The 15321-nt window shown below is 48.2% G+C and overlaps 1 protein-coding gene across 2 annotated transcripts in view; it reads right to left on the reverse strand.

The window, feature by feature from the left end:
* The window catches only part of SLC6A4 (solute carrier family 6 member 4), a 644456-nt gene that overhangs the window by 50085 nt on the left and 579050 nt on the right, over positions 1–15321 (reverse strand). For both annotated transcript variants that reach the window (XM_086955089.1, XM_086955091.1), the window contains exon 8: positions 13499–13626. In XM_086955089.1, coding sequence (XP_086811215.1) covers positions 13499–13626 — 128 coding nt within the window. The remainder of the gene's footprint in view (positions 1–13498; positions 13627–15321) is intronic.

Below are 15321 nucleotides of genomic sequence, written 5' to 3' on the forward strand. Positions count from 1 at the left end.
AGCACCAACCTGGGTCATTCAGGTACGGGAGTTTGGATGGGAGCTGATATCTTGGTATTGGGGCCTGTTCTGGGGGGGTGGGGGGCAACACAGTTGGGGTTTGTTTGATCTCCTTACTCCCATTGACCCTGGGTACACCGAGGGATGGGCGGTTGGGAGGTCTTGGTTTGTTTGGGGGGGGAACCACCACCGACGAGGGGCCGGCACGGAAGGGTGAATGTCGACAGGTTCAATGGGACAATGGCCAATGTGAACTGTTTGAACTGCATAACCTGGAACGTCAGGGGACTACACACTATGCAGCGTAGACACAAAGTGCGTGCCTTTTTATTGCGGAGGGGGGTACATATTGCTCTATTGCAGGAAACGCACCTCACGAAGCAGGAGGGAGCAGAGCTACAGAGGAGGTGGAGGGGCCAGCTCTTTCACACCTGTTACTCAGCCTAAGCTAGGGGAGTACTGATCTGGATCAGGGCAGGCACACCATTCCAGCTCACACGTCAGCAGGTAGATCAGGAGGGGAGATATGTGGTGGTGGAAGGGAGGCTTAGGGGCAGAGACATTGTACTGGCTAGTATATATGCCCCGAACATCGATCAACTGGCTTTCTTTGCGAAACTATCGGGGACATTGGCACACTCCCTAGCGGGCCCGATTCTGCTGGGGGGGGACTTTAACTCCATAGCGTGAGCTTCCCTGGATCGATCCCACCCCCCACTGCAGGATTCCCCGGTGCACCGACTATCTAGGGGTAGACGGGAGTGGCAAGAGAGCTGGGAACTGACGGATGTGTGGAGAGCGCAGCACCCGACTGCCCGGGATTTTTCCTTTTACTCTGGGCTCCACGACCTGCATGTCCGATTGGACGCGGTGCTGTGCTCTGGGAGTGTACTGCCGGCCGTTGCCGGGTCGGAGTACCTATCGAGAACGATCTCGGACCACAACCCAATCTTAGTTCGACTGGCCTGGGTGGCCGAGACGCCCAGGGTACCTACCTGGAAACTTAGGTCAGAGACTCTAGAAGACCCCCTACTTGGTGCAGCCTTGGAGGAGGGGATGTCCCAGTACTTCGCAGAGAACGAGGGATCGGCGGCCACTAGGGCTACGGAATGGGATGCCTTTAAAGTAGTGATGAGAGGCCTATGCATTACGAAATATGTAGGCACGAGGAAGGTGTTGCTGGGCGACCTGGATAAGGCGGATGCCAAACTGCGGGAAGCGGAAAGGAGGCGGCCCGGTCGCCCGGATCTCCAGGGGGAGGTCAGCTCGGCTAGGGAGGCGGTGGCGCCCGAGGTGGAGCGGCTCCGCGCATTTGATTATAGACAGTATATACTGCGATCCCATGTCGACGGCGATAAATCAGGCACCCTCCTGGCCTGGCTTTCGAATCCCACTAAACGTTGCTCTCCCATCCTACAGTTACGGGATGAGGCCGGCCTCTTGCGATACACCCAATCAGGAATAGTTGATGGGTTCCAGAAGTATTATGAGGGCTTATATAAAAGTACCCCAGGTGACCGGGGGGAGCGGCCGAGGCCTTTTTGGACGGCTTACCCCTACCGCAGCTAGAGGAGGAGCAGGCGAAGGAGCTGGGATCGGATATTGAGCTGGGTGAGATTAGGAGGGCAGTGAAGAAAATGGCACGCAATAAGTCGCCGGGGATGGACGGGCTACCCATCGAATTCTACAGTAAATATCTGGATATTCTAGCGCCGCGGCTCCAAATTGTTTACAAAGAGGCCATGAAGGCGGGCCGCCTACCGCAATCTATGCGGGAAGCAATTGTAGTGCCGCTCCTAAAATCGGGCAGAGAGGGCAGTAACCCCGCCTCCTACCGGCCGCTCTCGATGCTCACCACCGACTATAAAATACTGAGTTCCATACTGGCGGCGAGGCTCTTGCCAGACATGTCGGGATTAATTCACCAAGACCAGAACGGGTTCATACCGGCCCGTAACACCACGATTAATATTAGGCGACTCCTCCGCCTCATGGATGAACAGGGCGAGGACGAAGGGTCTGCATTGGTCCTTTCTATCGACATCGAAAAAGCTTTCGACAGTCTAGAATGGGACTATCTATTCACGGTTATGGGACGTTTCGTTTTAGGAGCCGGCTACATTCAGTGGACGCGGGTTCTTTATGCAGAGGCAGTGGCAAGAGTGAGGGTCGGGACGACGATATCTCACCGCTATCCGGTGGAAAGGGGCACCCGACAGGGTTGCTCCCTGTCCCCCCTTTTGTTTGCGCTAGCCATTGAGCCCCTGGCAGCCGAGGCCCGAACGGGACGGCACTTCGTTGGGGTGCGCGCCAGAGATGGACAGCAGTATATCTCCCTATATGCCGACGATTTGCTACTCTTCCTAAATAACGAGGTTGCGGAGTTGGAGGGCGCAGAGGCGCTGCTGGAGAGGTTCGGAGCACTGTCAGGGTTGAGGGTTAACTGGACCAAGACGAGCCTATTTCCGCTGCGGGAGGGCACTATTCAGCCGTGCCACCGGCCGTCGCTGGCCTGGGAACCCACCTGCATTAAATACCTGGGGGTCCACATTTATCATACGGCGGCGGATTTGCTTGAGGGAAATCTAGGGCGCTGCGTGCGAGGATTGAGGGGCTGCATGTCCTTCTGGGCCACACTACCGCTCTCTGTGGCCGGCAGGATATCCTTATTGAAGATGGTCGCCCTGCCGCGACTGCTATACTACTTCCGCACGCTCCCGATCTGGATACCTAGCTCCTTTTTCCGGCAGCTTCAGTCCCAGATGACAGCATTTATATGGGGAGCGGGACGATGCAGGGTGGCGCTAACAACGCTTGCCCGCCCGAAGGACGAGGGGGGACTGGCGGTGCCGGACTATGAGCTTTACTATTTAGCAGCCCAACTGCAGGTCTTTACGCAGGAGGTGACACGGGTATTCAGGGGCCCGGAAGATGGACGGTTGAAAGGCACGCCCCGCCACATTTTGGCCTACATCACCCTACAACAGCGGATTGGGGGGCGAGACTTGTCACTAGAGCAACGCACGTACCATCAGTGCTGGAATCGAGCACAGAAAAGGGCGGGAATTCGACGCCCATACGCCCCTGAGATCCCGTTGGGCATGTTGACGGCGTTGACGCATGGAGGTGACTGGTCACCCCTACAACGATGGGAGGACGCGGGCGTGCAGGTTGTCGGAGACCTCTACGAAAATGGAACGCTACTCCCGTTCCAAGACCTGCTAGAACGCTTTGACCTTCCGAGGGGGGGATATCTGCTCCATGCGGCGGTGAGCGGAGCAATTCAGACACACTGGGGAACGGGGCTGGCTGAACCCGAGACGGCAGCGGCGTGCCAATACACCATGATGGCGGCGGGCACAACCAAAGCAGTGACGTGCCTATACAATAGAATGAGACGAGACAATCTCCCTCCCCTCGAGTCATTGAAAGCCAAGTGGGAAGCTGACCTAGGTAAAGACATTCCTGACACGCCGTGGGCACAGCTAATGCGTCGGGCCCGCAACAGTACGAGGAATGCGAGGTTTCAGCTTATCCACTATTACATACTGCATAGGGCATATATGACTCCGGGGAAGATAGGGAGGTACTTTGGGACGATGGAGGCGGCATGCCCTCGCTGTCTGGAAGAGGGGGCTGAACTGGTGCACATGTTATGGGCATGTCCGGCCCTCCGAGATTATTGGCAGGCCATAGGGGAAACTTTGAATGAGGTGACTGACAGAACCGTAGATTTCGGCCCGGCAGAGTGTATTTTGTATTGGTTTCATCACACCCCCAAAAACAAACTCACGAGCAAGTTCATCGATATTGGGTTGATAGTGGCTAAGCGGGTGATTACCAGGCACTGGAAGGCGAGGGTGGGCCCGACCCCTAGACGGTGGCTCAACGAATTCTTGAAGTGGGCGACCACCGACAGCACACATAGGTACCAGCTAGCGCGTAGGACTCCTAACCCAGGGGCGCTTGAGGCAGCGACAGCGTGGGAAATGATGCTGCAGGCCCTCAGAGATGGTGGAGAAGACGAGGAAGATGGGGTCCTCGACACGGGCAGGGAAGGCGGGATGGGCTGAATGGCCGACGCGTAAGCATGGGATACTAGAAGCCAAGGTACGTGCCCTAGATGAGCAGCGACGGGCAATGCTAGAGGCCCTCGGACAGGTTTGGGGGATGTAACGGAATAAGGAATGATACGTTACGGCTCAATGATTAATATGGAACATATATGTGATTTGGCCTGATCTTTGTATGACTACAATAAAAATTACTTTAAAAAAAAACAAAAAAATCACATTGGAGGATGCAACTTTATTGTACAGGTGTCCTGGCTAACTGATTGAATAAACTAGTCACATTCCACTAATATCCAATATTTTTTATTTCAAAGGATTTACAAGTAGCCTGCCTGATTGTAGTAGTCCACTACTTACAACAGGTGCTGCAAGCCAGTGGTTGGCACTTTTGAGGATGGATAGATGCTATAACTTTGGAGGAAATTCCCTGGCCTTCTGTAAAATCAACCTCATATTGCTTGTGTATGAGTTGAACAACAGAGGTGCCTATATATACCTCATTTCAGTCCTTACCTTATCTGAAGCATGAGTCCAGTAACACCCCAAAGTTAAGGGTCATACTACACACTATAGTCATTATCAAATAATGTATTTAATATTAAACTGATACTTCCAAATAAGGAAATATCAAAATACCTCTTAAAACATAAAAGTTAAAGGTTGCAAAACAAGAAACTACAGTATGTATTTCAGAAAATGCCATTGAAGGATCCGAATCTTGCACAGCTTCCTGGGCTGTTGGGATCGCAGGCGTATGTGGTCTCTGACAGGAGAGAGTACCAAACCACTGACACAGGATTTCAAAGGACTTAGCGGCCCACCCTCGGAGGTACACCATTGCCAGGGCAAGCACATAGTGTTATGTGAACTAAAGAGAGAGGAACAGGCAATCACAATGGAAGTCAAACATGCGTTTAGATACAGTGATTGTGAACTTTATAAGTTAATATTGCCTCTTCCCTTGACCACTAAGCTGAAATTACCGAGTGTCAGACACAGAAGTTAGCTTGCTGAAAATTTCACACTGGCTATCTCAACTGTGATGCCAAGGATTTAGGCCTAGCACATGATAGATGATAGGCTAGCTGCATGTTATACGTAAGAGCCCCTGAATATGTTGAGGAGAGGACTGGGGAATGTACCAAACTGCAGCCTCCATTTTGAGACATGAAATTCAAGAAATGAAGTGCTGAAACAGATAATGTTAATTACTATGTGAATAAAATTGGACAAGGTGCAATTCACTTGATATGTTTTCTATTGAGACATGGCAGATATATTTTGCTTTTATGGCTCTGTTTCGAAATAAAGCTATTTTGACTGATTAATATATTTTGGCAATACGTAGGAGAATCTGGGCAGTTTTATGATCTGCATCTATAAATAAGCAGCATTCTGCAAAGTCAGGAGGTCTGGGTTATATTTCAAATCCTGACTAAAACATTAAAATACAACTGCAGCAGGGAACAAAATAAACGCCTAACGGCTAGGGCGCTCAGCCTCAGACCTAGGGATCTGGGTTCGAGTCTCTGTAATGACGCCAAAACCTCTTGTGATTCTGGGCAAATTACTTAATCTCCCCGTGCCTAAAATGAATGTGCGTCCTCATGTAACGTTACTGGTGCTATGTAAAGCGTTCTGATACCCGATTCGGTTCGGGTCTAGTTCGCGCTATATAAAACTCTGCAACAAAAAAAAAGTTTTGAATGTGCAAGGATTCAGTGTACTTTTTAAAAAAAATAAATCTTTTTATTGAAACAGACATCTGTAAACAATACAATGCAATGCAGAGGGTTGTGCAAGTTATACATTACAGTACGCATGGGTTGAAGGATACACTGACTTCACCATAGAGAGGAACATCATTGGGATACAGGGTCATCATGTTCAATACTTCGAGGCGGTACACAGATCTCTCCTCTAAAAACATTCCACGGATACCAAATACAAGACCATTTCCTAGGACATCCTCTTGCCAAGTACACAGTTTTTTCCCTAAACATACACTAATCAAGGTTCTTCTCCCAGGCTTCCTGAGTGGGCGGTTGCGCTGACCCCACAGTTGGGCGATGTTTGGTTTGGCCAACATGAACCCCAGTGTGACCCATTGCGTCTGAGACTTCAAATCCGTGGGCTCCCAAATATTTAAAACACATTGTCTCATCTCCAGGCGGAGAGAGACACGTAACACCTCATTAATTATTTTGTGGATTTGGAGCCAGTGAGAGCTAATATGCGCACATTCCCAAATTGTGTGCATGAATGTTCCGGTGAAGCCGCAACCACTTTGCATTCGCCTGTGGTAGAACACCTCATGTGCACTAACCGGGCCCTGTTATGTAAATTTTATGAAGGAATTTAAGCTGAACCAGTCGCAAGCGTGCCCAAATAGCCACCTCTTAAGGGGAGGATACTGCAACTTGCCAATCCTCATGGTCCAGTTCTATCCCATCCTGTGTAGACTTATCCCGCAGTGTCCGCAGAGGGTCTGCCATGTGGTTAATTAACTTTTTATATATTAATGAGATTGTTTTGTCGGGAGATGACCGTCTAACACTCTGTCTTCTAGGGGACCAAGCCTCCGGGGGATCGGAGCCCTTAGGCAACAACGATTGGAATGAGTGTGAAACCTGTGCAAAACGAAAATATTCAGTGTCTGCAAGCTCATAGTCTCTCTAAAGCATACTGAAGGACTTGACCCCCTCCCCCCCTCCAGATATCCTTGCTAGCCGAAATACCAATCAGATTCCACCTATCGAAGCCCTTTGTTTTCCACAGATCGCCCAGCATCTCCGAGTCCCAAAGAGGGGTGACCAAGGTCAATTTAGGTCTCCAACCAAGTGAGATGGTGGCCTTATGCCAAATTTGGATGGAATGTTCCATGGGGCCAGTCAACACAAATCGTTTAGGTCGGGAATACAAAGCTCTACCGTAATTGCACCCCGGAAGTAGCCACCTGTCCATGGCGCAGCCCGGGTCGTCCGCACGACCATACGTACAATGATTGATCGCCTCCAGTTGGGATGCCCAATAATATTTCTTGATATCTGGGAGGCTAATGCCTCCGTCGTACCAGTTGAGCGTTAGTTTGTTCAAGGCAATTCAGGGTCTGCCATCCCATAATAAGTCCCTCTGCAGGCCCTCCATCTCCCCGAAGTAACGTGCTGGAAGTAAATCTAAGGAGTTTTGTAGGGCATAGAGGAATCGTGGTAGGGCCATCATTTTGAATAGGGCGGTCCTGCCCAGGAGTGAGATGGGGAGTGTCTTTCAATGAGCAATATCACTTTTGAGTCTTTGAAGAGGGGGAAGAAGATTTTGGGCATAGCGGACCGAGGGGTGAAGTGAGATAAAAAATTCCCAGATATTTAAATCCAGCCGTATAGATTTGTATTTGACAGTTCCGGGGCCGAACAGGGGGGTCCCCGCTCAACACAAATAGTAGGGATTTTCCCCAAATGATGGATAGTCCTGAGAATCTGCCAAAGATTGTAAGGATGTCTAACACTACTATAAGGGACTTCCTAGGAGAGGCCAAATAGAGTAGAATGTTGTCTGCATATAAAGATATGCGGTCCTCTCATCCGGGGGACCACCACAGCCCCCGTATCATCGGATCCCAATGGATCCAAGCAGCAAGGGGTTCCAAGACCAAGGAGAAAAGGAGGGGGGGACAGTGAGCAACCCTGATGAGTTCCCCGGCTAAGCAAAAAAGCGGCCAAAACTTTGTTATTTACCACTACTTGAGCCAGTGACTTGGAATATAAAAGACGCACCCTGTAGATATAATTCGGACCAAAACTGAACTTCGCCAGGACAGCCCATAAATAGGGCCACTCAATTGTATCAAAAGCCATGGTCGCGTCTAATGATACGATTACCGCTGGCTCTCGGAGGGTGTGGGCTCTATTCACCACCCCATGAACTCTGCGTAGGTTGAGAGCTGTATTTCTATGGGGCATGAAGCCAGATCGATCTGGATGCTCTAGGCCACTGATCACTTACACCAGGTGGTTAGCTAATAATTTGGCTAATATCTTAGGTTCTGCGTTTAGAAGAGAGATGGGTCTATACGAGACACAGTCTGTTTTAGCCTTCCCTTCCTTATGAATAGTGACAATAGTAGCTATCCTCTGCTCCCGGGGCAGCACTCCAGCTTCTAGCTTCCTCAAAAATAGCTTTCAATTTTGCAGACAAGTTTATCCGGCTTAAGTTTGTAAAGTTCAATGGGGAGTCTGTTTGGGCCCAGAGCATTACCTGAATTTAAAGAGCGGATCGCTTGCGCAATCTCGTCACTTGTAAGAGGGCTGTCCATAAAGTCACCCTCTTGTATAAGCTCTGGGACCAGCCGGCTCGCCCATTCCTTCCTGCCCAGCCATGCTAGGAGCTTCCCGGCCTTATCTCCCAGATGATAAAGTCTACCCTGCTGTTATCTGCTTAGGACCTTGGCCCTATCGGAGACTAGTGTTCTGTAGTCATGCTGTTTCAGGTTCAGCAGATGGAGCTTCTCCGGCGTCACCCCCGCTTCTAGGTCCCTCTCTAACCTGAAAATATCAGCCTCGAGCTCGACTAATTCCTTCTGCTTGTCTCTTTTGGAGCCAGATATTAGTGACAGTGCCTGTCCCTGAATCACAATCTTGAATGCTTCCCATAAGGTCTGGGAAGAGGACACAGACCCCACATTATTGATTCAGTGTACTTTTGAGATGTAAATAGTTCTTCATGCAATGCAAGCACTTAATAAGAGGAGGAATGATACACCAGTTATTAGTATAAGGTGAGAAAGAAAGAATCTTCTGGGTGGAGCAAAAGCCCATTCTATGGGCGCTATTGACAAACTCCATTTTGTATTGTTTAGTAGTAATACAGCAGCACTACTCACGTATTACAAAATGCAATCCACAAACCTATGTGCATAAACCTCTGACATACTGTCAGATCCCCTTTCAGAGTGCCACGGGGCAAGCATGAGTTTCTGGGCCCAATTGGGGGGGGGGGGGGGGTGAGGCCTTTTACCTTTGATGTCCCAGGTTCTAACCTACTATGGATCCTGAGCAACTGGGCCAATACCCCTTCAGCACTTGACTCTATGTGGTAGTTCTGGTCGAGCAGTCTAAGGCTTCTCGGCGGAGGAGAGAACGCAGTCTCACAACTAAAATTATGTTCAATAGAAGCAATTAATTGTCCAGTCAAATACTTTTTTTATATCTTTTATGACAAAAGTAGTATTTATACATGAACACAATCTGAAATACGGCATACACTAACAATCACACAACCTCTCAGATCAGGCCTCTAGTTTTCAATAGACAAGCTCCTGAGACCCCCACTACCCTCTGACTAGTAGTATTGATTATGACCTCTTCACAATTGGCGAAATTCTGGTTATTTCGCACTAGCAGTCCGAGTCTCAGACGTCTCACTTCGACTCTGTTAGAAAGGTCAAAAGTGTTTAAGCACAGAAGCGGTATCAGGTAGACACGTTCTTTCCGGCCCTTAGATCAGACTTTCCCGTACCAGCGGGGATTGTCTGACCGGAGTCTCTGATTATGTCGCTCCCTTGGGAGCGGCAACTGCCTTCATTGAGTATTACACCAAAGGCTGTGCTGAGGCCACAGCTGGGTGTGATCGGCACCCCTCCGATGTGACAGTAAGTTTCCTTTGGCATTCCCTACTAGTGGGAGGACCAGTTTGGAGTGGAGAATGCGTTGACTTCTGGTTCTGGTCCGTTGTTGGGGCTTGGGCCTGCACAGGTCAGCCTCTCTTCGCGACAATGGTATCAACCAGACTACTATCCTTGTCTTTTTCTGTGTCCCCTTTGGCATACATGATCATCACAATTGCTCCACACTTCGGCGACGGCCTGATCGGCACAGCAACAGATTCCTCTTTACAGCTCTTTTTGGCACTGGGTTTGCCGACTTGAATCAGCACACGGGCAACAACCCGATCGGCGCATCTCCTGCACTCTCCTCTGCCTCACAGGGTTCACTGGTCTTGGCAAGCAGGCAGGCACTAGTGCTCCATGCTCCAAGGGCAAATGGTCTTGGAAGTCACCTACAAAAGTGCTACAGTGCTAGTGCTAGTGCTACAATGGCCTCTGGAAGACTTCCCTTCACCCAGTTGAGAGACAGGCAGGTATTAGCTTCCAGCCCTGGTCACAGACAGACGTATAGAGCTTCTCCTCCTCGCACAGCCTGACTGGATACTTGACAGATGACAATTTTTTGGGGGTCTCAATCACCCTTTCTTCCAGTCCATTTCCAGATCTCAAATGTGATTTAGAGTGTGTGTTTTTGAAGTTTGTATTGGAGATCTGTTTCCTATTGAAGGGACCACTCCTCTACCCTGCCTTTTTTTCATAAAGCAGTTTCTCACAGTAGGACCAAATCTGATAACCACACAACACAGGCAATGGGAGTGACCATAGTTTCACACCTGCATGTCAGCCACAATTATATGAGTATCAAAATGTTGCCCCAGCCCTACTCTTTTGATTCTCTTATCGGCCCCATCTCCTTCCTGAGATGCACTCAGGCTATTTCCCAGTGACCTCTCTCTGAATCAGTGAGCACCTTTTGAAATATACTGAAGAGCCGGGCTCTCAGGGGCGGCTCCTTCGCTGTGGCGGAGAAGCGTCGCCCCACTGCCTTCTCACAGTGTGAGAAGCAGAAACATAAAATAGTAATGATTTTTAGTTATTACCATTTTATGTTTGTGTTGCGGGTGGGCAGGGCTGCTCTACTGTCCGAGCAGGGCAGGGGAGCAGTAGTATGCCCACTCCTGAGTGCGCAAAGACTATTTGATCGGCCGACTCGGGCCGCCCAAATCAGTCATGCGCACTCTGCCCTTCTCCATGCAGGTTGCAATGCAGCCTACATGGAGAACATGCCCACCCCATAAGCACCTGGCTGGGCGCCATCCCGACCAATCACAACGCTGCGTTGGCTTTGGGGAGGAAGCCTGGTTGCCTGCTTCCAGTTCCTGTCGGAGGCAGGAGAGCAGGATCTTGAGAAGACGCAAGACCAGACTCAAGGTAAGTTTGAATTTTATTATTATTTTTTTTTATCAAACTCCCCCGCATGACCTCCTCCGCGACCACCATTACCGCACGACCCCCCGTGCCCGCCCCCCACCTGTGAGCCATGCAAGCCGCGACTTTTGGCTCTCCCTTCCTCCATTGTGCCCCACCCAGCTCACAGGCATGCAGCAATCCACAAATCTGTCTAGAAGATTCCTCTACCTCCACATGCTCCTCCAGTCAGCCCTGGGTTTCCTAAAATGGAACCTAGAATCTCCCATGTAGTGTATCATTCACAGGTACACAAACACCGAGCACATCCATACAACACACATGCACTGCACAGCACTACAAAGGCCAAGGGTGAGTTAAGCACACAGCAGCAGAACTTTACATGAGTGAGCCTGTGAGCCTCACTCCAGTGACATAGGTAAAAATGCCTGTTAACTTCTTCTGATCACTACAAGGTATGCTGCCACCACTGCGCTCGAGCTGCTTAACTCAAGGCAAAGGCAGTAGTCTTTCATCACTATCAGGTAGATTGGGCTCCTCTCGTGGTCCCCCAAAACTGCATTCTATGAGACAGGCCTATGTCATGGCACACACACATGAACAGTGTTCACTCATGACAACGGAAATCACCACCAGGGATCCAGACATTGTTGCAGCTGGGGCACTCAGGGAAAGGGCAGGAGTCTGTTACCATGTGAGGGACTTTTCCATAACTACACATTCCTATCTTTTTGGTGCAGGGATCTCTGTCACATGAATGTAGAACATAGTAAATGTTCTACATAAGGACTGGGGGTGTGGCTGGAAAATGGGTAACATTTACTCCTAAATGGGTGGAGTTTTGGGAAAGGTTAGGGGTATAGGGATGGGGATGCAAATACAAACATCTATCAACAAAAGAGTAAGCCGTTTGCTATTCACTAACTACACATCTAAGTTACTACAGCCAAAAAGGTCCCAAAACTGTAGTGAATGTACTCCAGCTCAGACATGGAGTAGGCCTAGCACCACACTTGGCCACTCACAGGTACTGCAAAACACTCCCAGAGAAAACAGTTGAGGCAGGGAATTAAAATAACACCCCATAGAAAATAATGTTACATAAAGAAAATTATTTTGACATATATGACAAAATATATGTTTTGTTTAATGTTAAAAGATATATAATTATTTTATATTTATTTTATTATTTTAAAATGCAATAACACAATAAGAAATTTTTAAATTCAACTTTGAAACATTTGTTAACATTTTTAAAAGAATGTAAATTCAACACATAACTCAACACTTTCCTGCAGTGATTGATATAACAGAAAAATATGTACTGAACACTGTACTAAGCAGCGGGGATGTTATAAACAGTATAATGGTGATGGTGAGAGACTTTACTCAGTATCTATATAACCCTGTTCTGCACAGGTTTGGGCTGTTTACCCACTTCAAGTTAGCAAGCTTTAGCAGATAGGCCTCTTTCACATTCACCGCACATTGGGCTACAGGCATGAACCAACAACACCAGGTCACGAGATGACAGTGATGATTGTTGCCAACGAAGCACAATGAGGGGTAATCTGAAATTCCCTTTTTATTACCAAGTTTTAGATCAATTGATTGTATAATTATTGATTGTATAATTATTACAAATAAGGCTTACTTCCTTCTTCCCCTCAGTGTTGTCAAATGAACAGGCATATTTGCTCTTTTACACTCACTGTTGATACAGAATCAAAAAATATTCTGTGGTTGTACCCGTTAATTGAAAAGGGCCCTGGGTAACCCCATTCTCATGCAATCATTTAGAAGGTGTGAGGCCGAAACGCACAAACCCAAGATGAACAGAATCCAAGATGTGCTGTATGCCAGAGAATCACACTGCATGGATTCCTCTACCAGAGCTCTTTCTCGAGTCAGCTGAATATGATCTTACATGTAATATGGATTTGGGTATGTCCGAGGTTAGCATGTCCGAGGTTAGCATGCCCTATGTTTTCGCATATCTTAGTATTCATGGTTCAGGGAACACATAAGGTATTAAAGGAAGATGAAAGGAAAAGCAGGTTCTGTAAAAGTACTCAAGAATCGGTATATCATGCATATGGTGCCCATCACTGGTTCTTTTCACACACATGATCAACATTCCTATATATTTAACATGACTATATGTTGGTACAAAATTATTGATTAATTACAAGAATGTAACTATTTGCACATCCTTGATTGAAGAAACGCTCTGAAACTCCCTCAGCTCAACTACAAACATCTCAGTGAATTGAAACATGTACGAATCAGACTTTCCTGTATCTGATCTCAGCACAGTGAAGGTCAGTTTCATGCACACATTTAACCCTTTTAGGAGCAGGATGTTCACAATTGCCCTCCAGCCAGTGCTCCTTACCTGTGTCCTTTGCCACTTCGGAGACATCTAGGTTTCTCATCTCCGCCATGTACCCCAGGACGGTGAATATGACGAAGCCGGAGACAAAGCTGGTCAAGCAGTTCACAGTACTTGTCACCAAGGCATCCCTGGAAGAGAAACCCCAAGGCTGTATTGAAAAACACAGAGTCCATGTTTCTGGAGTTATCTACTCACATGTCTTGCAAATTCAGAGTGGAAAACCTCAGCTCACCGAGTAAAAACAATAGCTCACGATGTTTCACCAAGGACTAAGTTTACAAGAAGCATAATATTTTATGATGAAATATGATACTTTTACCTTCAGTTATAGCAACCTGCCACTAGGACAAAAGTGAACACAAGGCCTATACATTTCATAACATTCTTTCTTAACACAGGGGGTAAGTAAGAATGTTATAAAATACAGAGTCACAATAATGTTTGCCACAATTATCCCCTTAATAGCAATGTGCATGAATCCTAATAAAAGTTTTGTGGGAAGGAGGTCTAAGCACCAAAAGTACGTGTGTTTAACGGAAGTCCATGAGGGCTGGTCCAAACCACAGCCACGTTGAGAATGATAACGGCTTGAGATCTGTATTTCTTGCCAGGGTTAGCCTCGAGAGGAGGCTACAGAGCCCAACTTTTGCGGATACAAGAGAGGTAGATTTCCTTTATCCTTTGGTAACCACCGTGTGTACCATCATATTCTTCTTCCTTTACCACTCCTACACAGTTTCACTTTTTAGCAGAGTGATAAATGCCCCCTAAACCTTGTTGAAGAGCTACTTTAGGGCAAAAACATGTTGACCCAGAAGACATAGCCAAAGATATAAATAATTTCCCCCCGGCCTCATTTCACTTGTTTTAATATTGTCCCTAACAGACAAAAATAGAAGGTTAATTTCTGATTAGGCGTCCGTTTTAGTTTCACTTTCTTCCACGTTTTCACACTCTGCTCATCTCACCCACACATGTTGCACTCATAGCGTGGGACACAAAGCATACACGAGCTCCTCCTATTTTAAGAGTTGTAGCCCACACTACTACTATTGTTGTGCTGTGAGGAGGAACCCTATGATGAAGTATGCCATCTCATGGTAGTTGAGGGTTGTCGTCCTTAAAAAATAATTTTTCCTCTTAGGGAATTGACAGAAACACTAAAGGCCTCATTACGATGGCTGTCGGACGAGCACCCGACCGCCATCGCCATCAGCAGGTGTCTGTCCAACAATTAGTCGGCAGTCCCACAGGCCCTATTATGATCGAACTGCTATGCAGACCGTCGGAAAGTGCCTTTCCCTACTGTGGCAGGAAAGGGGCTGCAGCACAAACCGCAGTAGGCAAAGGCACTGTGTGCACAGCCATGCACCGGGTGCCAGGTACCATGTACACGGTGCATGGATGTGTGGGGGGTGGGCACTACATATGCTCCTGGGCCACTCACCAGTGTCCGGCGGGGGCCCTGCCGGGGGCTCCCAAATTCCCTTTATGGCTGCCTTTTCATGGCGGTTGGACGTCCGTAAAAAGGCAGTCAAAATGCACATCCTAATCCTTACGGCGGTGCCTACGCAAGCATGGCCTCCATTGTAGGGTTAGGCATGCGAATGCCACCCTGGCAGGATCCTAAATACTGTTGGGGGCTGTAGTCGTCCCCCCGACAGCAAATGGTCTGACATTCAGTATCATAATCCGGCGGGCAGACTGAAGGACTGGCAGCCGGTCGGACTTTCATCAATAGGCTGTCGGTGGCGGTCCGACCAGCTTCCAAATGAGGCCCTAACTCTCAGCTAAATTCTTATAGCTGTACCCACACTTTTAGA

Source organism: Lissotriton vulgaris, chromosome 2_1 (assembly GCF_964263255.1).
Source record: "Lissotriton vulgaris chromosome 2_1, aLisVul1.2, whole genome shotgun sequence".
NCBI lineage: Eukaryota > Metazoa > Chordata > Amphibia > Caudata > Salamandridae > Lissotriton > Lissotriton vulgaris.